Source organism: Chlorocebus sabaeus, chromosome 3 (genome assembly GCF_047675955.1).
Source record: "Chlorocebus sabaeus isolate Y175 chromosome 3, mChlSab1.0.hap1, whole genome shotgun sequence".
Taxonomy (NCBI): domain Eukaryota; kingdom Metazoa; phylum Chordata; class Mammalia; order Primates; family Cercopithecidae; genus Chlorocebus; species Chlorocebus sabaeus.
The window spans coordinates 61445851-61473784 of record NC_132906.1 but is presented as its reverse complement, the minus strand read 5'-3'; the positions used below and the strand labels follow the sequence as shown (position 1 = coordinate 61473784).

The following is a 27934-nucleotide window of genomic DNA, read 5'->3' as shown; positions in this document are numbered from 1 at the left end:
GGTTATACTTATTTGCCCACCAAAGATGTGGGCAACACTCTTGCCATAGTGTGCATGCTACATAGTGGTTTTACTACTTTTCTTATGAAAAAAATCCATAGGTATGTAGTTTGTCCTCATTTTTATCAGAGTGGGATATCAGTTTTATCTTCAGTTTTATCAAACTGAAATAGCAACTCATTTAGGTTTTAATTCACTTTTCTGATTGTAGTTGAGCCATTTTCACGTCTAATTAAATGCTGTTTGTTTTTATGTCTATCAACTATTAATGTCATTTGCCCATTCTATTATATTGCTGAGTAGTCTATTCTTTTTTTTTTTTTTTTCCCTTAATGCAGGAGCTCTTTGTATATTTGGAAATTAGCTCATAGGTTATATTTTTATGAATTTTCATTTATGCTGTATTTTCCACAATAAGAGTTAATTGTCGGTTAATCTTTTTTTATAATTTGAAAGGCTTTCACCAATCTGAGATGATAAACATTTTCCCTTGTTTTTTTCTAGTACTCTTAATAGGTTTTTTTTTTTTTCTTTGAAGACTTTACATTCACTTTTTAAAAAATTTACATGGAACTTATTTGGTCTAAGGAGTGCAATAGGAAGCCTATTGGGTTCATTAGTTAAGTCTAGTTTTTCCAAGCTTATGTGAAATATATAAATTTCCGGTATGTTTATTTGGGTGTTCCAGACTCTTCCACTGGTAAGTTTTCTCTTCATGTGCTTGTTTCTCACTGTTTTAATTAAACTAGCTTTCTCATATATCTCAGTAGTTTGTCAGGGCAGTTGTTTGGATTCCCTCTCACACCCAATTATTACTCACTTTCAGACTCTTGCTGGTATGTTTTAAGTGTTTATTTTCTGTGTAAACTTTTGAATAAACTTTCAAAAGATAGACTAAGTTATGGGAGAATGAACATAGTAATACTAAATTTTCCTCAAATACTAAACCTTCCTCTGAAAGCTCATTGTCTTTGAAGTTCTTCAGTACTTTTTACATTGTAAGAACATTTTAATTTTTTAAATATAGCCAGTGTATATTACTTACTAATGTTAAGGTTTTCTTTTTTATTTATTTATTATTTTTATTTTTATTTTTTGAGATGGAGTCTCGCTCTGTCACCCAGGCTGGAGTGCAGTGGCCGGATCTCAGCTCACTGCAAGCTCCGCCCCCCGGGTTTATGCCATTCTCCTGCCTCAGCCTCCCGAGTAGCTGGGACTACAGGCGCCTGCCACCACGCCCGGCTAGTTTTTTGTATTTTTTAGTAGAGACAGGGTTTCACCATGTTAGCCAGGATAGTCTCGATCTCCTGACCTCGTGATCTGCCCATCTCGGCCTCCCAAAGTGCTGGGATTACAGGCTTGAGCCACCGCGCCCAGCCAGGTTTTCTTAAAAATTAATTTAAGTTTTAGATTCAGGGAGTACATGTGCACATTTGTTAATGAGTATATTGCATACTGGTAGGGTTTGGGGTTCTAGTATACCCATTACCCAAATAGTGAACATTGTACCCATTAGGTAATTTTTCAACCCTCATCTGTCTCCCACCCTCCCTGCTTATAGTTTCTGTATATAGACAACATATATTGCTTATAAATTTCCCCATAATAATTCATCTTTTTATTGCTATTTTAAATGATATATTTTGTTCTATAATATTTTCTACTGGTTCTTCAAATGTAGGAAGACTGTTCATCTTTTTTTATTAAATATGTAACTGCCATCTTATCAAACTATTTGATGATTTTAATTTTGCTCTCTTGGGTTTTTTTGGGTTTCATCCAGTTTATCGTTGGTTAAAAATAATAGTTTTACCTTTCACATTTCTACACTTACTACTTTCTGTTATTTCATTGTTTACCTTTAGAAAAATGTTAAAAACAGTAGTAATAGTGACTGACTTTTTGCGGAATGAAAATGCTTCTAGTATTTTCAGTATTATGTGTGATGCTGGCTTTTTGTTTTAAGGTAGAATACAAATGACTCTTTCATTAAGAACTGTTAAGATTTTTGATCAGAAATGGATTTTTTGTTGTTGTTGTTTTGTTTTGAGACAGGTTCTCATTCTGTCACCCAGGCTGGAGTCCAGTGGTATGATCACAGCTCACTGCAGCCTTGATGTCCTGAGCTCAGGTGATCCTCCCACCTCAGTCTCCCAAGTAGCTGGGACTATAGGCACACGCCACCACGGTTGGCTAATTTTTGTATTTTTTGTAGAGATTGGGGTCTCACCATGTTGCCCAGGCTGGTCTTGAACTCCTGAGCTCAACCACTCTGCCTGTCCGAGCTTCACAAAGTGCTAGAATTACAGGTTTCTGTCACTACGCCCAGGCTAGAAATGGATTTTTATAATGCCTTTTGATGTTTATATCACAATGAATTTTTTTTCGCCTTATTTCATTGTACTGCTTCTAATCATTCTCTCCTAGTTTAAATCCCATAGTATTGTATTTTTAAAAATCACTAAACTCTTCTTTTTCTTTCTCTTTTTCTTTTTACTTTTTAAAATTATTTTCAAAAGTAAGATTGGTTTGTAAATTTTGGGAGGGATATTTTTGTCAGGTATCTCTGTTGTCATTGGAATGTTTCCATTTTTCTTTGCTTTCTGAGATAAGTTGCATTGGAAATACATTTTTTAAAATTTTAATATAATTCATTTGTGAAACTATCAGCATCTAATGATTAAATGTGTCTTTACAGGCCGTTCTGTAGAAATGGTTGGTTTAGGTTTATCTTTTCTGGCTTTAGTTTAGTACTTTGGTAGTTTTTTCAAAAGTTATCTTTTTAATCTAGATTATCAGCTACATTTGCATTGGGAAGAAAATTTTATCTTCATCCGATACTATTTCCCCCGTCTTTCATATTTTGTGGATTTGTACATGTAGCTCCACTTTCACCTTTTTTGACCACTACCTCCTTGCTCAAGTAGGCATCCTGTAGAGCACGTTTAAACATGGTGTTCCTTAACATTTTATAAATGGCTGTACAGTTGACTTTTTAAAATATATTTTAATGAAATTTTAAAGTACATGCGTAACTCTTGAAGCACTGCCATAGCGTACTTTAGAAAATTATTTATATTATTTGTACTGTTTTATTTATTTATTTATTTATTTTTGAGACGGAGTCTTGCTCTGTCGCCTAGGCTGGAGTGCAGTGGCCAGATCTCAGCTCACTGCAAGCTCCGCCTCCCAGGTTTAGGCCATTCTCCTGCCTCAGCCTCCGGAGTAGCTGGGACTACAGGCACTTGCCACCACGTCCAGCTAGTTTTTTTTTGTAATTTTTAGTAGAGACGGGGTTTCACCATGTTAGCCAGGATGGTCTTGATCTCTTGACCTCGTGATCCGCCTGTCTCGACCTCCCAAAGTGCTGGGATTACAGGCTTGAGCCACCGCGCCTGGCCTATTTGTACTGTTAAAAAGCAGTACAAAGCAGATAATACAATACAATACAGTTCAGAAATAGACCTAAGTTTATACAGTCATGTGCCACCTAAGAGGGATATGACCTGAAAAATGTGTTGTTAGACAATTTCATTGTGCACACATCACAGAGTGTATTTGCACAATCTGAAATGATATAACCTACTACACACCTACACTATATGGTATAGCCTGTTGGTCTTAGGCTATGAAACTGTGGCATTGTGTTAACTATACTGAATACTGAGGCAGTTGTAACACAATGGTAAGTATTTGTGTAGGTAAACATATCTAAACATAGAAAAGATACGGTAAAAATAGCGTATAAAAGATAAAACATAGTATACCTGCACGGGGTACTTACCATAAATGGCGTTTGCAGGACTAGAAATTGCTGTGGGTGAGTTAGTGAGTGAATGTAAAGGCCTAGGACATTACTATCCTATTTTATAAACTTGTACTTTAGACCTTATAAACACTGCACAGTTAGGCTATACTAAGTTTATAGAAACATTTTATCTTTCTTTAATAATAAATTAACCTTAGTTTGCTATAACCTTTACCTTTAAACTTTACGATTTTTAGACTTTTTGACTCTTGTAACACTACTTAGCATAAAACACAGACACGCTGCACAGCTGTACAAAAATATTTTCTCTCTATATCCTTATTCAATAAGCTTTTAACTATTTTTAACTTTTTTTTAATGTTTTACTTTTTAAAGTTTTTAATTAAAAACTAAGACACAAGCACATATATTAGCCTGTGCCTAAACAGGGTCAGAATCATCAGTATCACTGTTTTCTACCTTTACTTCTTGTTCCACTGGAAAGTTTTGAGGGACAGTAACACACACACAGTTGTCATAGGCAATGTGTATCATAGGCAATGGCCTACGATAACAATTCCTTCTTCTGAAATACCTCCTGAGGAGCCCACCTGAGACTGTTTTATAATTAACTTAAAAAAAAAATAAGAGTACACTGTAAAATAATGATAAAGAGTATAGTATAGTAAATACATAAACTAGTAACAGTCATTTGCTGTCCATATTCAAGTATTACGCTGTACATAATTGTGCGTGCCATACTTTTATATGACTGGACTGGCAGCACAATCAGTTTGTTTACACCAGTATCACCGTGTGAACAAGGTATTATGATAGTTACAAGGTCACTAAGCAATAGGAATTTTTCAGGTTTATTAAAATCTTAGGGGACCACTGTCATGTATAGTCATTGTTCATCAAAACATTGTTCTGCGGTGCCTGACTTTATGAGGATTTTAATGGATCACAAAGGAGATGTTTTAAATCAAGGAATAAAACAAGTTATTCAGTAAATGATGTTGGGACAATTGACTAGCTATTTGGAAAAAAGACAGCATTATGTCTTTTTTAAATATCCAAATACATATAAATTGGATGAATTTTTTTTTCTCTTTTTAATACATAAAACATTTAATACATGCTACAAAATTCTTTTTTTAAAAATAGTGAAAACCTAGGGATTTTTTTTTGAAAATAATATTGAGAGGGCTTTTTAAGGTATGGCACGATATTCATAAAGGAAAACATTGGTAAATTTCAGTACCTGAAAACTTGTTTATGACAAAAACAAAAGAACAACAACAATGCCTTTCTGTCCAATAAAAGGTGCATCATAAAATCAAAGTCCAATTGGGGAAAATATTTTGCCCAAAATATCACCAAATTTCATTCAATTAGAAAAATGCAAGCAGCACAGATTGTGAAAAAAGTCAAGAAACATTTCGCTTCTAATAGAAAGTCACACAAGATGTACAAATACACAAGATTGTTCATATCTGTAGAAATTGCTTTAGTTACGCTAAATATATACTATATATGGCCATTCAAGAAAAGTGACAGATTTATTGGTATGGACATTGAGAGATATTTATAAAAAGAATTGGGTTAATAATTTAACCATGAAGTTATAAACTAGTATGTTTCCATATACATATCATACATATTTGTATACAGAAGTTTTTAGTATGTGTATAGAAAAATATATGTAGGATTTAACTCCGAATGCCTCACAGAATAGTGATTATCTTTCAGGGCTAGGGATAATCATGAACTGTGCTTTTTTACATTATGTAGCCTGAAATTTTGAATCTTTGTAAAAAATAAAATGGGTGGTTTGCAGAAGGAATTGTTTAAACTTTAAAAATTTTATGTTGCACTTACCTGAAATATTGGTTTCTTGAACTTTTCTAATATAAAAACATAGTTTTATCAAAATGAAAGTATAATTATGGAGTATGTTTCTTATAACATCAGAAGTTCTTAGTTTTCCTGAGTAAATTTCATCTTCGGAAAGCAAAAACTCAGTTCTTTCAAAAATTTACACAGCCTGATTCTCAAGTTTGTAATGGAGCAATGTTAGTAAAAACTTTGAAAATCATCTTGTAATTAAAGTTGAAACTTGAGAAAGTTTTAGGCTCATCTTACAGATTTGGGGAGCTTTGTGCTGAATATAGAGATGTGTAAAGTTAGATCATCGGAAATTTTTGTCAATAACTTATTTTTTAAAATGTCAGTAACTCTGCTTTTTAGGTGAATTTTTTTAGCTGAATGTAAGGATGAGTTTTATGAGTAGGTATTTTGCATTAAACAGTTGGAATTCCTTATAGTAATATGAAACATTTTTATATAATAGTGATAGCTTCAAAAAATTGCAACTTATCCTGGAATTGAAATATATGTAAGTATTTTTTTAAAAAATTCTAGTTGTGTGACATTGTGACAAAAATACTCCTGAGCAGCATTTTAATAGGCATGAAATCTTTTAAATTTATCATAAATCTATATGTGTAGATTTAAAATTTATACCTGGGGATTTTAATACCACACAACTTATGTCAAATATCATTGAATATATAATTGCTTCTACATTTCACATTATGCTGTACTTTGAGATTGTATTATAAATCTCATGTGAGTATAAGTTATTTGCAGTATGTTGCTAACAGTGGATTTACCTTAGTTCATGTTACTCTAATTTGAATGCAGTTTCCAAACCAGCCACTTGGTATAGCAAGTACTTAGACATGACTGTTTTGTAAGTTCATGTTTTATATTCAGTTATGAAAGCTTAGTAGGAAAAACTTTTTCAATAGAAAAGTTCAGAGGGTTTTTTTTTCCTTTCATGGAGACACTTACATTTCATATTAGTTTTACAATAAACATTTCATGGTAGTTGGTCATTTGATATAATTTGAAAATAATGTACACATGCAAAATATTTATTAAACATTAATAATTACTATATACCATTTGTAAATGAACAGTAATTAAAATGAAATAATATATAGTTAGCATATTGATCCTAATTTAGACATAGATTCAGACACTAAAACTAGGATCTTGAAGTACCTTGGGATTGTCATCTTAAATAGCAATCATCATTGTGTTATAAACATGTAGACATATTTCTTTTAGTCAAATATTGGCCAGTAGTGAAATAGCTCTATTTTATTATGAGGAATTATCATTATTTTCTTTTTAAAGGGATTTGCAATTACTAGTCTGATTGTTGGAGTAAATAACCATAAAAAGTAAAGTGTAAATTGTAATAGTAAATTGAATAGTAAATAAAAAGCAAACGGGTAGATAGCCATCTTCAGTTGTCTTTAGCTATTTTAATTTTAATGTTAGGCACTATGAAATTTATTTTTTTCTTCAGAAATTTTTAATGTCTTATATTCCAATATTTTTAATCGTTTTAGGCTGCAGTTCATGGAGCTCGTTTCAAAGGGCAAGATCTAAAACTGGCATGGAATAAACCAGTAACTAATATTTCAGCTGTTGAAACAGAAGAAGTTGAGCCTGATGAAGAAGAAGTATGTTATTTTTTTTTTCCACTTATTTTTACCCTTAATCATTCATAGCTTTTATATAAAATGTGATTTTTGTGGCTGTGATTTTAACATAAAACTTTTATTCCTGACCCATAGTCCAGGCAGGGGATATCAGATAAATGCAAACAACTTTAAATTTTCTGGATAATGAGAAGAACTGTGGATTGCTAATTCAAAAAGAATATATGAAAATCATATATATACTCCATTTTTATTTACCCTTAGAGACAATAATTATTCATTAGCTTTTTATCCACAGGAAATCTTGTAATATCTTAAGTTTTAGGGTAATCTATTCTCAGTTGCTTTATTAACATTTCAACTTTCCTTTATTTTAATTCATATATCATTTTAGTCATTAGAGTGAATGCCTGTTATATGGTAGATACTGTCATAGGCACAAAAATGAATAAGACACGGTCCCTATCTATCATCAAGGAGCTTATAATCTGAAAAGGGGGGTGGTGGCAGACTCATAAGAAACTAGTTACAATAAAAGTCAGACTGATAACGCTGAATAAAGATTTGAACAACATGCTCTGGAAACTCAGAGGAAGGAGTGATTGTTTCCATCCCGGAAAATTTTAAAGGAGGTATTGACAGTGGAACTGGGCCCTAAGCAATAAAATAGCTTTCATAATCTAGAACTGGAGCTGGGAATATAATTGAGAGGTATTTTAGATGGAGGGATAAGCATCAGGAAAAATGGAAGTGTGCATTTTTCTTTGAGTAACAACAATTAGTCTGATGGCTAAGAGGTATGGGCCAGTGAAGTGGTAGAACCCTTTGAAAGCAAAAACTTAAAAGTAAACAACTCTTATTTAATCACTAAATAAACTTTAGGAGAAAGTTTAACTTAAGAAATAAAGGTAAGGTGGGGAAACTAAATGATTCCATGTTTTACCTTCATAGTGGCGCTTCATTTTGTTTGAAGAGCATTTCAAGGCTGTTATACATATCCATAGTCAAATGCAAGAATAAAAATGTATATTTTGAAACTCATATACATGATTTGTCATTTTATATTTTAGATTATACCTTTGTCCTTCCATGAGTTTGAATTGAATGGGGAGAAAAGCAGGAGAGCTCCTGGTATTAGGTATTTTGAAAAGTTTGAAATAGCAGTCTGAGAAGTGTTTATGAAGGGAATGGGGAAAAGAAAGGAATGCAATAATAGAAAATGTTTGTCGCATACAGCAGAAAATAAATATAAATCCTGGTAGAATTTTATACAAGTCATTGGTTGATTTTAGTATTCAAGGTTAGGAGGGTAAATTAGAGAAAACTTACTGTTTTCTTTTTTTAAAAAGTTTGACCAATATTTTAAAGTTACAGAAGATGGCGTAATTTGCTAAAGAGAGGCAGGAAAAAATGGCATGTACAAAGGCTTAATTTGATAATTTGTTTAGTGTGTTTCATGCAAGCAATAGAATAGATCATATAGAGAAACCATTGAGTGGTTAAATGTCGCTTTTCCTTGTTTTGTGAATGTTCTAGCTATAAAAATGCCTTTTGTATTCAACTCTGTTGAGAGAGATCAGTATTTAAAAGTGTCACCTTTTTTTTCTTTTCTTTTTTTTTTTGGGTAAATTCCTAAATACATTTTAACCTAAAGTTTCAGGAAGAGTCTTTGGTGGATGACTCATTACTTCAAGATGATGATGAAGAAGAAGAGGACAATGAATCTCGTTCTTGGAGAAGATGATTTGACTGATCATTGATCTACATATGCTAGAACTCTACCTGTGTTTCATTAGTATTATCTAATGTACTTTTACATATTTGTAAAAACAATTTTTGGTAAAATGTGATGAAGATGGATTTCACAAATAGACAAAAAAGAAGAAAACTACCTTCTGATCTTGTATTTTGAAAGATTGATGTTTGCATTTTATTTCAGTAAACAATTGCTAAAGACATCACACTAGAAACATATGCAATGTTTTTATTACATACTTCTACTGGACATTACAGAATTCTTTGGGTTCTTTGTAATTTAATGAATAGGTCTGAAAACTTATGACCAGTACTTGTTATAACTTAGAGGATTTTGTTTTATTCCAAATAAGGAATGAATTTGCATTTAAAATCTTAATGAATGTTTTCAAAACTGAATAGATAACATAGTACTCTAACTAAAGTCTCCAAGTTATGTATTATAATATTACATAGTAGTATGCTTAGGCTTTACTATGTATTAGCCTTTTGTTGGACTGTGTATGTATTTTACCATATGGGTTTTAATGATAATGGTGTATGACTGCTTTACATGAGTCCTTATGCATCCGGATGTTATAATAAAGTGGAATGGTCTCTTAAAAAAAAAAAAAAAGAAAAAGAAAAAAGCAATGACAAAAAAAAAAAAAAAAAAAAAAAAAAAAAGCCAAGACAATGTTCCTTGATTTAAAAAAAGAAAAGAAAAATCAAAAGAAAAAACTTAAAATAGACCATTCCAGATGGTGATCTACCCTTCCCCCCAATTATCACAAAAGGAGCTATAATCACTAATTTATTCTTAATAATAATGGTTACTGGTACCCTTACAATAATGTACAATCCAATGTTTAAAAATTATACCACTTGAGTTTGGTTTGATCCTATAAATTTTCAACAAATGTCTTAAAATTTAAAAGCAGGCTGATTAGTTTGGAACCAGACTACAAGTAGAGCTAACATTTGGTGAATAAGAAAACATCACATTACATTTTGGATGTATGAAAGAAAACTTGACCATTTGAAGATAAATGAATAAAGAAATGTACTATAGATACTACTTTAGGAAAACACTGTTTGGTAAGTGTTCCAGTCTGATATTTTAAGTGTGTACTTCCTATACTTGTATAAAAATCTTTGACGTTTGCAACAATACTGTGATTTTTTTAAGTGGATTTCTTTTGCAAGTGAACATGATCATTGCAAGTTGATACAGCATTTTCCAGGAAATGAATGCATTCTTTGTAGAATGGGGGTGGGAGATTACATATTTATATTTTAAAATTCATTTCGATTGCAAGTGTTTCTGCCTCTCTTGAGATGATAGTGATAATATTAAAAAAATCACATTTAAAAAATTATTTTCTTCCATATTGGGGTCCTCACAATCAAAAGCTGTTGTTCCACCACCACCATAGTCTTCTGCCAGTGGAGTAACTTAAGGATGCTGTTCTTTTTCTTCTTCCCCATACACCACTAATTGGGGTTGAAGTTGTGTGTATTTTCTTGATAGTAACACTATTTCATAGAAATGCTTTGCCTTGCAATTCGTGTATACGTTTATATTTAAAATTTCCAAATCAGATTTCAGTTGTCAAAATAGTGACTTTGCTGAAAAAGTCACTATTTTTACTTATATATTTAAATCAAAGATCTATTTTTATGTAGTCTCTTGTATGTTGACTATGTGCTATTCTGATTCATTAGGTAAGTTTGTTTTCTTTTCTTTTTAGTAGTCGTGAAAGGTGCCAAATTGGCAGAGGCTCACGTTTCTTCTCTTTACACCAAACAGGTATTATAAAGAAAGTAAATCTTTCAAAGGCCAGTTAAATCTCCATGCTGATTTTTGGCTTTATAATTTGATTAGTATGTTTTAGCCTGATATTTCAAAAATTTAAAAATTCCCTTATAATGTAACTGAAAATACATATTCTGTTTATTTCAGTCCATGAATAGCTAATCTGTTTTCCTAGCCTAAAATTTCCAAGTAACCTAGAACTTAAAATATTTTAAGCCATGTTGCTTTTAATGAATCAGAAGACAAATATGTTTCAGTGTGGTCCCAAAGAATGGAGATTAAATCTTACGAACATTAATTAGGTTTACAGTTATATTATCATAGTATTAATATGATTTTAATTATAAATATTACTTAGTATTAAGTTGCTACTGAATGTTTTACTTGTTTATAAATACTAGTACTCTACATGTACTTTCATATGTTCTCATTTAAAACTTAGGAAGGAATTGTTAATTTCCTTTTTATAGATAAGGAAACTTAGGCTAATAGAGATGGAATGATTTGCCCAGTCATAGCTAGTGGATGAAAATAGATTTGAATTCAAGTATTCTGATTTCAGTGCCAACTTTTTTTTTTTTTTTTTTTTTTTTTAAACTCTATGTTGTTGCTGCTTTGCTAATTATTGATGGAGTGGAACATGAGATTGTGTTTATAGTAAATATGGTAGTTCTTGCCTCAAACGTACTGCACAAAATTAGTAGACATTCTACTTGGTCATTCGCCAGTTCATACTTATACCCTCCCTTTTAATACAGCACTTTGTTCATATCTCTGTTACAGTACTTACATTGTAATATAATTTATCTGGTTTATGTCTGTCTTCCCCACTAGATTACAAGCTCCTCTAGGAAGGTGGACCATGTCTTATTCATCATTTTATCTCTAGTGCTTATCACAAAGCTAGGCTTATAGTGGGCACTCAAATGTTTGTTGGATGAATTAATGAATGAATGAATGCATATTTAAATATCCAATCATAGAGTGACAGATACCTCCCTTGTTAATTCTTATCAATTTTCCAAAAATCTCTTGAAGATATCCTCAGTCACTGGGAGCATTTTGCTAAGCAGCTGATACAGTTCAGGTTTGTCACTGGTGGGGTAACAAGTACTGATGGAGGTATACACATATGTAGACTTAGTGGAGTTTCCAGAATATTTAGTAAGGCATTAATATTTTGGGGTAATGAATGTTGTAGTCTGTTTCAGAGGTAAAATACACTTCGTTTCTGTTAGTGTGTATGATTAGAAATGCTAAGAGTTACCAGTCTAGTCCATCCCACTAATTTTTATATCCAAAGGTGACCTAGTTTAGAATACTAGACAAGGTTTATAAGAGATTTAGCTTTTGGTCCCAGTTCTGCAACGTAACTCTGTGGCCTTAGGCAAGTCTCTTGCCTTATCCAGGGTGGTTTCCTTGTCTGTAAAGTAAAAAGAGTTGGACTAGATGATCTCTAAGGTCCCTTTTACATCTGTAGTTTCCCTGCTACTATATTAGTGTTTGATACAAAACAATTTAATATAAGCCATTTCTCCCTGTTGTCGTTGTTTTCTATCATTTTATCATTGGAAACAACTTGGATTTGGTTATGATAATTTATATGATGCCTCTTGGTACAATTTTGTGTATAGTGTTCCTACATGCTTGCATTTGCCAGCACAAATCACTTTCAGCCTATAAAATAGAGATGAACTTCTGTATTCACTAGCACTTCCTTTTCCCAATTGTAACTTTTCATTTTCTGCCTAAATTCAGAGTTTTAAAGTAGAAGTACTTGCTAGTAATGCAGATACAGTCAGTTCTCTCACCAGTGTGGATTTAAATTCTCCTTTCCATCTCAGTTTATTCTTTAAAAAAAAAAAAAAAAATATATATATATATATATATATATATGCATGCTACCTAAAACTAGAAACACATTTTTAATTCTGCAGCTCTCCTAATGTATTATTTTGCTTTAGTACAGACCTGGGCTGCAGACTGAGTTGGGAGTTGGAAAAGGATTGAGGACAGCAATGTAGGTCGCCTCTTCCTACAGGAAAAAATTGAGGAACATTGTGTATTACTGGTTAAAAGATTGATTAGGATTATTTCAAGGGATGGTTGAGTTGTCGTTTTACATATTTCACCCAATATTTTGTGTCTCTACTTAAGCAGTGTTGTTTTAAATGTTACTGGATAATTGTAACATATCAAATTAAATTTTATATTTAACTGATACCCAAGCATTCGATGAAAACATGTTGCAGGAATGGGAGAATATTCCATAGCTTTTGTTTTATTGTGATTTGATTAAGTAGGACAACTAATAGTTTAAAGACAGGACTTCACTGTTTTAGCTGATTTGCTGTAGAAACTATGGCTAAGTTTAATGGAAAGAAATGTCTTCTTACTAGAACTGATTTTGGGGGACTCTATCCACTCTTACTTGGAACACTAACCGTTGCCTATAAGGGTTCAAAAAGGAAGCAACACTTGCTTATTTGGTATGTTGAAATATCACTGGCTATTTTAGAGTATGAAGCAAACTTTATCAATGTTTTCTCTCTTTTCCCTCTTACAGTGTAGACTAATGATAGAAAACTAGTTTTAGTTCTTCTAGAATTTATATAAATTTTGTAAGCTGCGCCCAACACACACACACACACACACACACACACACACACACACACACACACACAGACACACCCCGCCCCACTTACAAAAGTCTGTATTAGCCTTTTAAAACAAAAATTTCCTGCGTGAAATTCTGGCTTAGTTAACTTTTTGGTCTTTCTCTCGGGGCTTTTCTAGTTCTTATAAAATGCTATAAATTACAAATGAAAATTTAATGCATAATTAAATTACTAGTGTACAATATTTGTAAGACAAGAAGAAAATTTCCTTTCCCCAGATTTCAGGAACTACCTTGTTCCTGTTAACTTCTTGAACTGGCTAGTTGCTCGAAGGTATGTATACAGGACTTTAGAGAAGAGCAGTTTTAAATTTTTCCTTTCTGATCATTATATACCTATCAGATGACAACAGATAATCTTCCAAAGTTGCTACCTAAAAATCCTAGGAAAGAAACTGGTAAACATGACTGCCATTCCCAATAATTGCTAATGAAAAACATCAAACTTGCTTAGTAGAAAAACACCTAATTTGGTAGTAACTTTCTTGCCGTTTATCCATATTATGTGCTTGTTACTTAATGTAATTAAAAGCATTTTAAAATTCTACTTTTTTTTGTATCTACTTTTTATACTTGCTACTTCCTAAATTCCTAAATTCCTCCCTCACTGTTTATTTCATCCATCTACTCATTTTCCCATCATCCAAAGTAAGCCTCTCCTTATATACCAGGCACTGTCTGATTTCCATGTATTCCTTTTATTTTTACTGTGGGCCTTTGTGCTTAGTATACTTTTACTTCATATAATGTGATTAACAAATGAAGTGATTATCATATGGAGTTTAAGGAAATTAGATGTATCTTGCAATTACTTTGACATCTTTGAGAAACCTTAAAAAAATTGTTTCTGTTTTCATTTTTATTTACAAAGTCTTGGAATTTGTTCATGATTTCTTAAAATTTCTTTGCCTACCCACATCTCTGTGAAAATTTTCCATGTCAGTTACTAGTTTTTCTAATGAAAATTTTAGACCATAGATATGTTGTATGCTGTGATCTTTTGCAGCCTAATGTTTGAAGGAAGCATGATGCAGAGAGGTTTTGTTAAAATCATTTTAGCCCAAAGCTTTGTGTAATTTTCCTGCAACTTTGATTTTGATTTCTTTCTCAAATAGATTTTTTTAATGTTTAGAAAAGTTGGAGGCCAATTTATGATGTGATTCAAGTTTTAGATTTATTTGCTATTTTCAAAGTTTTTTTTAATAGTCTTCTCTTTTTCCAGCAGAGAGAGATCATCATTGCCTGAATCCCCTTAGCTTTGTGACTGCAAGAGCAAGACCAGTTCCTGTCTGGAGACGACTGTTACAATAATATCATCCTATTATTTTATGTTCACTCTTTATCAATTTGAACAGATGTTTACATGTACTATAATTAGCATTTTATCTCTACAGTTCTCTAAGAGTACATCTGAGTTCAAAGTGTATCTGAATGTGTGCTCTGACCTTATTCTTAAATGTTTTCTCCCCGTACTTTATAGCCATTTATTTTTTAAACACCTTAAGAAGGAATGAAAAAGTTCTCTTGGATGACGTATATTCAGTCTGAGCCAAATTGAGGATTGTGTCTAGGAAATCTGTAAAGCCATATACTACTGTGTTCATTAGCATGAACAATTTAAAATGAAAATGAATTAAAAAGTTAAACATGAGTTTGGTTTTAATTTTGGGGGGATCTTAAGATGTATTTCTGGGAGTAGGATAGCCACTTAAAATAATTTTGAATAGATGATAAAGTACTTTTTTATGTACTGTAATAGCTTGTGCATTTCTTCTGACTATACTTTCTGATGATGTTGCCAAGGTCATTTACCCAAATATTTTTTTAAAAAATTCTTAACTCTTCAAAGCCAACAAAGAAAATAATTTTCTTCCAAGTGACAAATGATAATCTGTAGATTACAAGTCTTTTAAAACTTATTGTATGTCTTAACATAATTTTTTCACATTTTTTGGACTTTTCAATCAAGACATCAAAGACGACCTTTAAAGCAAGGAGAAATAGTGTCGTGTTCCTTAAAATTGGTAAAGACTAGTTTTTAATCATTTTAAGAAGTGTATGTCCAAATTATTTGTAAGCAGTATGGCTTAATATGGCTTAGAATTACTTATAAAGAATATGATTAAATCTCATCCTAAATATGTACCGACAGTATCCTTTCTATAATGGGCACCATAAGAAATGTTTTCACTTAGTTTCTGAGTATTCCCTCATAGATTCTCAGGAGGCATTTAAAAAGTTGGAAGCTATACTTGGTAGTAGCTATATTAGAAAAGTCCAATTTACACTGATTTTTATTCACCCTCGTTTTTATTTTTATCCAGTCATACTACCTTTATCACTTTTTTTTTTTTTTTTTTTTTTGGTGCAAGGCTGAATATTCTGCAAATTTTTTTCCCCTTGAGTATGCATTGCATTTGTCATGAAAAATAAAAAGAATGTAATAAACACATCAGTCATAATGTAAATTATCTGTTTTGATCCACATTGGTTGGACACAGCATGTTTAATTCTAGGCTTGGTTAAAGAAAATACATCATTTAGAAAGTCTTCTAATATTTTAAGGACCTGGTAGCTTACAAGGCACTTTTTTTTTTTTTTTTAAATTGTTAAGACTTTTGGTTCACATTTGCAAACTAGCCACAGGGTGTTCATTAATATTTTCCCAAAATAGTTAAGTATTTTTAATTTTGAACAAAGAATTTTCTGCCCTACTACAGTGGCTTACTGCTAGGGTAAAGACCATTGTCTGAAGACACTATACTTGGTGTTAACAGTGTTGATTGCTTAATGGATATGGACCACATACCTGTAGCTTGGTCATCCTGGTGTTTTTGTTTGGTTGGGTTTGGTTTTTCATTTTTTGCTGTTAAAATTAAAAACAAAGCAAAACAAAATTGAAGATACCGTTAAGAATCAGAATTCAAGATGACTTAACTCTCACGAAGATCACTGCGCTTTTTGAAAATTGCTGTGAGATCTAGTCAGTTACATATTAAAATCCCCATATGTTGATTAATTAAAGATAAGGTTTTCATTATTTTATTTTCCTAAGTAGGATTCTCGTGGAGCTGTTGTAGATAACTGTACAGAATCACTTTTGTGTAATTGAATGAAGCAGTTTCCTCTGCATGATTGCATAATGAAAGCCTTTTATATATCTTTATATTTTTCAATATACTTAGATTTTACACTATTAAGCTGCTCTAGTCATGCTATATTTGTTTTTTTAAAAATAGAGTTTATAAATATTTATGCTCAAAATACAGATCAACTGAATATTTTTGGTCTTGTTTACAAGATAAATCATACTTTAAAATGATACAGGCCCCTCAGGTGTCTTAGGAAAAAGTCATTGGTGCTATAAAACCTTTCAATATCATTTTTGAACCCATTGTTCAGACTCTGCTAGGTTTTAATCTGATTGCTTGTGATTTTTGATAATGTAGCAGCAGCATAATTATAAAAGTGGTCTCTGATGTGTGGATAAAGAGCTCAGCCCATTAGAAACACTTTGTAATTTAAGAATATGATGCAGAATGACCTTACACTTACTTGTGCCCAGCTTCCCAAAAAGAAAATTGTTTTGTTAAGAGAAAGGCAGTTAATTTGGCTAGAATCCAAAAACTCATTCAGCATGGCTGTTTTTCCCTTATTTCAAATGAAAAACTTTTCTAATACTAAAATACGTAATCCTGCTTTACTTTAAATTCCCATATCCATCACTCAAGAGGAGGCATAGTGATTCTTAAATATTCACAGAACATTTGGTGAGTTGTAAAGAGATGTATTATTGCATTGTAGGTTTTTGCATTGATGTGTCGATTTTTTTGTTTTGTCCCCAAGATTTCCTTCCAGCAGCTTAATGAATGTTCACGTGATAGAATGTTTTAAGTATCAGCAAAGCATTCATGGATGCCTGCTTTTCATTCTCAGAAGGTTAAACCTGTTTTGGGTGTGATGCTACTTCAGAACATATTGTCTGCCACAAGATTTCTTCTAATAAGTGGTTTATTTTAACTCAATTTCTGTGGACTGTTGAATTGAAAAACACCAAAGGAGTCTTCTTGTTTGGAGACTGGATTGTTCCAGTTTTAAATACCTGTGCCCATAAGTATCCCATTTCATGAATGTGTATTGGCATGGGGAAAAAATTTCCCTGCTCTTTGAGTGGAGCGAAAGCAATTGGTTAAGCTGTAGCAGCTTTTTTGTTTATTTTTTTAAAGTGATAATACAACTTGAACTGAAAAAAGATAAAACTTGAACTAGAAAACTACTCTTGTATGCTTAGAATGTTTATAGTATTAAATGTTTATGTGGGGTTGTCAACATTTTTATTATTTATAGTTGAATTATGTTTTGTTAAATCCATATTTATTATTTTTATATTTTGAAAAATTTTAAAATAAAAGTCTTACTAAAAACAGTTAATGTTTTAAAATTGTCCTACATCTTGCATCAGTTATATTAATTTATACTGGAAAAAAATTGCATTCATTAGGCATTACATTATTGAGAATTCTGAGAATGTTTATACAAAGAAATGACTCCACATTTCCTCTTCCCCTCTTTACCCTCCATTTTAAGTTGTATTAAGTCAATTTTGGCACCAATATGTCACTGGCTTAATGTCTCCTCCTTTCACACATACACAAATCCTCATGACCCTTCCCCCTAGTTCCTGACTCCTTTACTGCTTGGAAGTTTTTCTCCTTATTCCGCCTGGCAGCCAAAAAATTCTCCTTATTGTAAGTGATAAGTGTAAAAATACTATTCTGATGTTAAAGAAGGAATACTACAGTTCCTGAAGTGCAATTAGACACAAAGTGCTTATAGTGTCAATTTGCAAAGCTGTTGAAAGTTTTCAGAACTTCTGTAATTTCCACAGTTCATCTGGACCATTTTTCCCCCGATCTGATTTGGTCTGCTTTTCCATCATTCAGCATGTTCATTTCATATTATATAGTTTACTGAATGATGAATTATTTCGATTTTCATCACATATGTATTTTCTGTCATCTGTGACATGGTAACGTGACACTGCCGCTGCAAGAAAATACATTCTCATCTACAGATCACAAATTTGTTAAAAGTCTAGTTAAAAGAGATCTAGTGAAGTAGAGGACTTTGGTTAATAATGGTACAATTATTTTTATAAGTTACATGTTTGTGTATATATACACAAACGTATGGCCAGCCCCCGTGGAGTAGTTGCAGATTAAGCATGTTGTCAGCCTTCACTTATCTGAAAAGTATTTCTGCACAATGAATGCATTTGTCTTTTAATCTTTTTAATCATGTAATATTGTGGAGAAGCTAAACATTTTTAAAAGTGTGGAGGTAATATGATAGCCTGTCATTTATAAATGATCTCCAGACATTTTAAAACTGGAATTAAATAATTTTTACTGCCTTGTAACCTTTTTTCCCTTATGATATTGATACTATTTTTAATGATTCCTCCATTATTTGAAGATGAATCAATGTAATCAGTTCTCATTTTGGGAACTTAACCTCTCCACTTTTTAGTATCAACAATGCTGTGAACATCATGCCTTTGATTATTCATGATATATTCTCAGAACTTCATGGTCAATATATATAGCTTTTAAAACTCGTGATACATTTTGCATTTTCTTTTACAAAGCAGATATGTATAAATACCTAAGCAATAATTTTGCTTTGTTAACAGCATAAGTTATTTTTTCTGAAATGTGTTAGAACTTACTGAATTTATTCCATATTCATAACAGAAACCAAATTATGCCTAATACAGTGGTTAAGCTCTGCTGTAGTAGTGACACTATTATGGATATTTTACACAATATATAATTGCCAGGATTTTGTATACTATAGCAGATTTTTTTTTTCTTGAAACTACAGATGTTTTATAAATTGTCAAACTTTTGATAGTCTCATCATGAGTATCTATTGAAAGATATGGGAGATAATCTTTATTTTTATTAAATAAGGTAAAAATAAATGCCAGAAGCAGGATTGGAATTTTCATTTCTCATACTATATTTACTGTGAGAATTCACAGAACCGCCAAATAAAAACTGATAGCAAAGACGTCCCCACTATTTTTAATCAACACTCCAAACGCCTTTTCTCCAGAAAAGCAATTTGTGTTTCCCCCCCCATGAACTTCATACCGATACAAATAAAGCATCAATTGGACTATGAAAAGAAAACTAGATAATGTTTTTCCTTTTTTTTTTTTTTTTGGTCATAAACAGAAAAGGCTTTTTTTCTCTCTCTCTTTTGAGGCAGGGTGTTATTCTGTAGCCCAGGTTCGAGTGCAGTGGCTGATCTCGGCTTGCCGCAACCTTGACCTCCCTGGGCTTAGGCAAACCTGTCTCGGCTTCCCAAGTAGCTGGGACTATAGGCACGCACCAGCACGCCTGTCTCATTTTTGTATTTCTTGTGGAGACGGTTTGCCAGATTTCCTAGACTAATCTGGAACTCCAGCTCACGTAATCTGCCTGCCTCCGCTTCCCAAAGTGCTGGGATTACAGGTGTAAGCAGCGGCGTCCTGTTCATTTTTGAAACCATAATTCATTTCATTGGAAAGAAAATTTCCTGCAAACCATGAATATTTTCGTTAGCTATTCATATAGTGGTCGTGCTTTTATTCAAGTGGAAATGAGAACATTTTGTACACGTATGACATTACTTTGAATATTCAAGGGTTTGCAATACTATTGACAGTTTTCTTAAATTCTCAGTCTTTGTTTCACTTTATAAATCTAAGATGTGTGTTACTAAAGCAGTAGTACATTTTGTATTTGGAGCTCCGAATCATGAAACTGATTATCTAGTATGCAGTGTATTTATTTGGGGGATTTTGAATTTAGGACATAGGTTAATAAAAAGACCATTTCATACATCTGATTTTTAAGAAGAAAAAGTACAAGTGACAACAAAGCCTTTGAAGTCTTTGACATTTTTTAACTTTTAATGTTAAAATGTTTTTTGTTTATCCCAGAGATATATAAACCAAATCTGTCTGGAAATACAGGTGAATGTTCATAATGTCAAGGACATTTCAAACCAGTTTCTGAAGGTTATAATCTATGACTTCAGACTTGTCAAATTTCCTGTATTTTCAAATTGGAAATGTTAAGAAATACTTAAAAATTATATGTTTATAATGTTGGAGTTAGAAATTGTCAAAGTAGTTGAATAATGTCCCAATGTTACATTTTTTATCAACAACAGAAATTAAGGAATGTTAGGAAGGAGACTGGCACTTAACAGTGGTTATGTCTGAGGTAATTTCAAAAAAATCAAAAAGGCAACTCTTGGCAAAAAATATTCTTGATTACTGATCTGATTATTAATCATGAGCCCTCATTTGTCATACTAAAATGAAGACTACATATATTAAAAATCGTATAGGATCCTAAACAACCATTTTGGTTAATGGAAAGAAGAAGGGGCTTTTTTGCTTTGTCAAGATCTCCAGTGAAGCAGAGAGAATCCTTAATTTGGGATGCTTACAAAATAGAGCCATCTAAGGTATCATAGACAGGAAGAGGAAAATGGGTGACAAATTTAATCTTGCATTTGTGAAAGTTCTGTTTTAGGTTATAAGCTGCCTGGAAGCAAGTAGTCCAGTTTGGCTGCTTCTCCAACTGATAAGGTTTATTGATCATCAAGTGACATTAAAACTTCATAGAAAAGGGTGCATCCAAGAGCACATCTGTTCAAGGTCTCTCGTGTTCCTCCTGGGGGAGCCCTCAAAATAGAGGTAATGATCAGCAACCTGAGTGGGTACTAAGGTACTCCTTTTTTTCTTTCCTGCCGGAAAAGCAGCACAATTTATGTTATCACATAAGGGCATAACCATACCCTGTGACCTAATGTCAAGGTTCAACATTCCAAGATTTTTTCTATGCTATGTTTACATAACTTACCTGTGACCACTCTTGCCCAATTGTACCTGGCAATTTTCCCAGTGTGTGTACAAAGGGCCTTCCTGTGTGGAGATGTAACTGTGGTTGACCACAGCATGCCTCCAGATTTTATGGCCCTAAGAAGGGTTGGGGGAGGGAAGGAAAGGTTCCTACCTAAGATTTTACCAGAGTCTCTGGTCTTATATTGGGATTCTATGTCAGGTTTCATTTGATGTAAAGGATCCATCGTTTTTAAAATACTGAAAACCAATGTTCTCTACCACATTTGAATCCCCAAATTTTGGTATGTTGTACTGTCTCCAATATAGCCCTCATCAAACTCTCATCCCACCTTTGTGTTTTTTTGTTTGTTTGTTTGTTTGTTTGAGACGGAGCCTCACTCTGTCGCCCAGGCTGGAGTGCAGTGGCGTCATCTCAGCTCACTGCAAGCTCCGCCTCCCGGGTTCACGCCATTCTCCTGCCTCAGCCTCCCCAGTAGCTGGAACTACAGGCGCCCGCCACCGTGCCCGGCTAATTTTTTTGTATTTTTAGTAGAGACAGGGTTTCACGGTGTTAGGATGATCGTGATCTCCTGACCCCGTGATCCGCCCGCCTCGGCCTCCCAAAGGGCTGGGATTACAGATGTGAGCCACCGCGCCCGGCCCCCCACCTTTGTTTTTTAAAAGTGTGAAGGACGTATAACCATTAGGGAAGATGAGTTTATAATTTTAAATCTCCCCCTAAAAAGAAATTCCAATCCAATACAGTAATTATCTGTTAACACTGGTTAATCATAAGCACATAAGGGCCTAATATTCAATCAGTTGATCAATCAATCCATGCTCAAAAAAAAAAAAGTTGACCTGGTCCTGCCTTAGGATTGTAGGCTACCAAGGCAGACAAGGTAAGCACAGATGAAATAATAATAGGCTTAGCCATATTCACTCTATACAATAAGGTAGTGGTTCCCACACTGCAAAGTATAATCACCCTGGAAGATTTTTAAAATCCCCACGCCTGGGTCATGCTACATGCTAATAACATCAGAGTGTCTGGGGATGGAAGAATTACTGGAGAATTCTACCAAATATTTAAAGAAGAATTAACACTAATTCTATACAATCTCTTCCAGAAAATAGAAAAGGAGAGAATACTTCATTTTGTGAAGCTGGAATTATTCTGTTGCCAAAACCAGAGACAGTACAACTGAGGAAACTACAGGCCAATATCCTTATGAATATAGATGTGAAAATCATTAGCAAAATGTTAGCAAGTAGAATTTAGCAATACTTTTTAAAGACCAAATGAGGGTTATTCCAGAGATAGAAATCTGGTTTAATATTTTAGAATTGACTACTGTATTATCAGGCTGAATAAAAGTAAATCACATGATTGTATCAATCAGAGAAGAAGCACTTGACAAAATTCAGTGTTTGTGATACAGAAATGATAAAACTTAGGAAATTAGAAATTAGAGGGTAACTACTTCATCTTGATAAAAAGCACCTACAAAAAAGCTACCGTTAATGTTCATTAATAATGAATGACTGAATTACTTCCCTCTGATAGGAAACAAGGCAAGGAAGTCTGCTTTTACGTCTGTTAATTAACATACTGTTGGAAATTGTAGCTAATGCGATAAAAAGCAAAAAGAAAAAATAGAGATTGGAAAGGAAGAGTTAAAACATTAAAACTCCCTATTTGCAGATAACATTGTTTACATACAAAATCCAATATGTAAAACAAGTAAGCTCAGTAAGTTTCCAGGATAAAAGATAAACATACAGGTCAGGCGCAGTGGCTCATGCCTGTAATCCCAGCACTTGGGGAGGCTGAGGTGGGCAGACTGCTTGAGTATAGGAGTTCAAGACCAGCCTGAGCAACATAATGAAACCCTGTCTGTCAGTTTCATGACTATGCCAAATGTCATGCCCAGGGTCAGGTCCCAGCCCATGCTGAGGTTCAAGGGAGTGGGTAGATGAGCAGAAAGAACACTTGGGGAACCATAGACAGGTGAAAGATGAGTTTATTCAGCAGCTCTCATAAACAGCTCTCTCCACCCTGTCTCGGCTGCTTAGTCAGGCGGCCCCCACACAGAGCTGTGCAGCCAGCTCTCTCTCCCTTGCCTTCGGGGTCAGCAGCTAAACTCTCTCTCTTTGGGCACGAGCGGGCCAAGCTGTGTCCTGGCTCCCCTCTATCTGTCTGCAAAGACGGACAGCTTTGGCTCTCTCTCTTTCTCTGGGTGCCAGTGTGCCTGCACAGTGTCAACAGGGCAATTTTACCTTTTACTGACAATAGTGGCATAGAGCCAAGTGATGAACCTTCCCTATGTTATGGCTATGGTGGTGAACTCCTTTCTATTATGTCTATGTGGCTATGATAACAAGTGAAGTTATACACCTGTACTCTAGACTCGCTGAGTCACTCTGGATATTTACCTCGGCCTATCCTTGACCAAAGTACTTCCATGTTCCTTACACCGCCTCTACCAAAAAACTACAAAAACTACCTGGGTGTGGTGGAACATGCCTGTGATCCCAGCTACTTGGGAGGATAAGGTAGGAGGATCACTTGAGTCCAGGAAACAGAGGGTGCAGTGAGCCATGATGGCACCACTGCACCCCATCCTGGACGACACAGTGAGACCTTATCTCAAAAAAAAGCAAAAACTCCAAAACCAAAAAAGATAAACATACAGAAATCAATTATGCAAGTGAGAAACAGACTTGTGGTTGCTAGGGGTTATGAAGGTGGTGGGGGTGGGAAGGAAGTAGGTGGGATTGTAGAAGGGCGACATGAGGGATCGTTATGGTGATGGAAACATTCTGTATCTTGACTGTATCACTGTCAGTATTTTGGATGTGATACTGTACTACAGTTTTGCATGACAACGCTATTGGGGGATATTTGGAAAAGGACACATGGGATCTCTGTATGTTATTGCTTACATCTTTGTGAATTTAAAATATCTCAAAAAGTTTAATTTGGAAAAGAGAAAAAAGTAATCAAAGGCAGAATAGCATCTAACTAGCAACATACTGGACATGCAGAAATGCCCTGGAGGGATATGTGCTCCCTGATAAGAATGAACTTGGGAAAGCAAGAATTGGAGATATAGAAAAGGAATAAGTTGAGTGTGCTCACCTGAGAGTTTCTGGAGGCACTGCAGACTCATTTCTCCCAATTGTTTCACTGCAACCAGTGCCAGTAAGTGCCACATGCATGTTGCTTCTTTTAAACTTCCACCAGTATTGCTAACTAAAAGAGACTCTAGACTAAGAAATGGCAGATCTCACCTACCTCAAAAAGGTGGATGACAATGAAAACAACTAATGTTTGCTTTGCTCTCTCTGCCTTTACCATAGATCAGGAAGGTTGAAATCATCCGAAACAGGAGGACACAGAAAAAACTCGTAACTGTAAATGAAACGCTCTGAAGGAAAGAGACAGTGTTATGGGAGTGCAAGGCAAATGAACCTGACCTAGGATGATGTGAGAAAAGGCTTCTTATAAGAAGTTCAGTTGAGATCTGAAAACTGAAAAAGAGTTGCTAGGTGGGGAGTATTATTCTTGATAGAATGAACAGTTTGTGCAAAAATATAGGGGGACTAAAAATGATGCATTTGAAGAGCTGAAAGGCCAGTGTGGCTGCATACAAAGACATAAAATTTGAGAAATATCGATATGGAAATCTAAATTTAACTGATAGGTAAGAATTAGACTCTCTAGAGATCAAATATAGAATGAGCAGCTCTACATTTGATCTAGGTAGTGTAGGCTAATTCTGCAAAGGAGAGGTAGAAGGGGCAGTCAAAAAGGTAGGAAGAAAACAGGAAAGGGAGTTAAAGAGGTCAAAGTAAAAAAATAAAATAAAATGGCTTTAGGAATGAGGGAATGACAAACACTATCAAGGATTGCAAAGTAAGACAACGAAACATAAAATATACCTTGGAATTTAGGATAAGGAAGCCATTGATAACCCTGGAAGGTAGTTGTTTTGTTTTGCCTACTTGCTTTTATTATTATTATTATTATACTTTAAGTTCTAGGGTACGTGTGCACAACATGCAGGTTTGTTACATATGTATATATGTGCCATGTTGGTGTGCTGCACCCGTTAACTCATCATTTACATTAGGTATTTCTCCTAATGCTATCCCTCACCCCTCCCCTCACCCCACAATAGGCCCTGGTGTATGATGATCCCCACTCTGTGTCCAAGTGTTCTCCTGGTTCAATTCCTACCTGTGAGTGAGAACATGCAGTGTTTGGTTTTCTGTCTTTGTGATAGTTTGCTCAGAATGATGGTTTCCAGCTTCATCCATGTCCCTACAAAGGACATGAACTCATCCTTTTTATGGCTGCATAGTATTCCATGGTGTATATGTGCCACATTGTCTTAATCTAATCTATCATTGATGGACATTTGGGTTGGTTCCAAGTCTTTGCGATTGTGAATAGTGCCACAATAAACATACATGTGCATGTGTCTTTATAGCAGCATGACTTATAATCCTTTGGGTATATACCCAGTAATGGGATGGCTGAGTCATATGGTATTTCTAGTTCTAGATCCTTGAGGAATCACCACACTGCCTTCCAAAATGGTTGAACTAGTATATGCTCCCACCAACAGTGTAAAAATGTTCCTATTTCTTCACATCCTCTCCAGCACCTGTGGTTTCCTGACTTTTTAATGATTGCCATTCTAACTGGTGTGAAATGGTATCTCTCTGTGGTTTTGATTTGCATTTATCTGATGGCTAGTGATGATGAGCATTTTTTCATGTGACTGTTGGCTGCATAAATGTCTTCTTTTGAGAATATCTGTTCATATACTTTGCCCACTTTGTGATGGGGTCGTTTTTTTTTTCTTGTAAATTTGTTTGAGTTCTTTGTAGGTTCTGGATATTAGCCCTTTGTCAGATGGGTAGATTGTAAAAATTTTCTCCCATTCTGTAGGTTGCCTGTTCTCTCTGATGGTAGTTTCTTTTGCTGTGCAGAAGCTCTTTAGTTTAATGAGATCCCATTTGTCAATTTTGGCTTTTGTTGCCGCTGCTTTTGGTGTTTTAGACATGGAGTCCTTGCCCATGCCTATGTCCTGAATGGTATTGCCTAGGTTTTCTTCTAGGGTTTTTATGGTTTTAGGTCTCATGTTTAAGTCTTTAATCCATCTTGAATTAATTTTTTGTATAAGGTGTAGGGAAGGGATCCAGTTTCAGCTTTCTACATATGGCTAGCCAATTTTCCCAGCACCATTTATTAAATAGGCAATCCTTTCCCCATTTCTTGTTTTTGTCAGGTTTGTCAAAGATCAGATGGTTGTAGATGTGTGGTATTATATCTGAGGGCTCTGTTCTGTTCCATTGGTCTACATCTCTGTTTTGGTACCAGTACCATGCTGTTTTGGTTACTGTAGCCTTGTAGCATAGTTTGAAGTCAGGTAGCGTGATGCCTCCAGCTTTGTTCTTTTGGCTTAGGATTGTCTTGGCAATGCAGGCTCTTTTTTGGTTCCATATGAACTTTAAAGTAGTTTTCTCCAATTCTGTGAAGAAAGTCATTGGTAGCTTGATGAGGATGGCATTGAATCTATAAATTACCTTGGGCAGTATAGCCATTTTCACGATATTGATTCTTCCTATCCATAAGCACAGAATGTTCTTCCATTTGTTTGTGTCCTCTTTTATTTCGTTGAGCAGTGGTTTGTAGTTCTCCTTGAAGAGGTCCTTCATGTCCCTTGTAAGTTGGATTCCTAGGTATTTTATTCTCCTTGAAGCAATTGTGAATGGGAGTTCACTCATGATTTGGCTGTTTGTCTGTTATTGGTGTATAGAAATGCTTGTGATGTTTGCACATTAATTTTGTATCCTGAGACTTTGCTGAAGTTGCTTATCAACTTAAGGAGATTTTGGGCTGAGATGATGGGGTTTTCTAAATATGAAATCATGTCATCTGCAAACAGGGACAATTTGACTTCCTCTTTTCCTAACTGAATATCCTTTATTTCTTTCTCCTGCCTGATTGCCCTGGCCAGAACTTCCAACACTGTGTTGAATAGGAGTGGTGAAGAGGGCATACCTGTCTTGTGCCAGTTTTCAAAGGGAATGCTGCTGGTTTTTGCCCATTCAGTATGATACTGGCTGTGAGTTTGTCATAAATAGCTCTTACTATTTTGATTCTGTCCCATCAATACCTAGTTTATTGAGAGTTTTTAGGATAAAGGGCTGTTGAATTTTGTCGAAGGCCTCTTCTGCATCTATTGAGATAATCATGTGGTTTTTGTCTTTGGTTCTGTTTATATGCTGGATTACGTTTATTGATTTGCATATGCTGAACCAGCCTTGCATCCCAGGGCTGAAGCCAAATTGATTATGGTGGATAAGCTTTTTGATGTGCTGCTGGATTCAGTTTGCCAGTATTTTATTGAGGATTTTTACATTGATGTTCATCAGGGATATTGGTCTAAAATTCTCTTTTTTTTGGTTGTGTCTCAGCCAGGCTTTGGTATCAGAATGATGCTGGCCTCATAAAATGAGTTAGGGATAA

The 27934-nt window shown here is 34.2% G+C and overlaps 1 protein-coding gene across 28 annotated transcripts in view; it reads left to right on the top strand.

Annotated features, from left to right (window-relative positions):
* The window catches only part of RBM26 (RNA binding motif protein 26), a 95871-nt gene extending 77955 nt beyond the window's left edge, over nt 1-17916 (top strand). For 9 of the 28 annotated variants that reach the window (XM_038007797.2, XM_038007786.2, XM_038007794.2 and 6 more), the window contains 4 exons: nt 7171-7284; nt 8918-10095; nt 10749-10807; nt 14713-17916. In XM_038007797.2, coding sequence (XP_037863725.1) covers nt 7171-7284; nt 8918-9007 — 204 coding nt within the window. In that variant the 3' untranslated portion in view covers nt 9008-10095; nt 10749-10807; nt 14713-17916. The other 19 variants (XM_038007782.2, XM_038007783.2, XM_007960650.3 and 16 more) reach the window with 12 other exon arrangements.
* The last annotated feature ends 10018 nt before the right edge of the window (nt 17917-27934 follow it).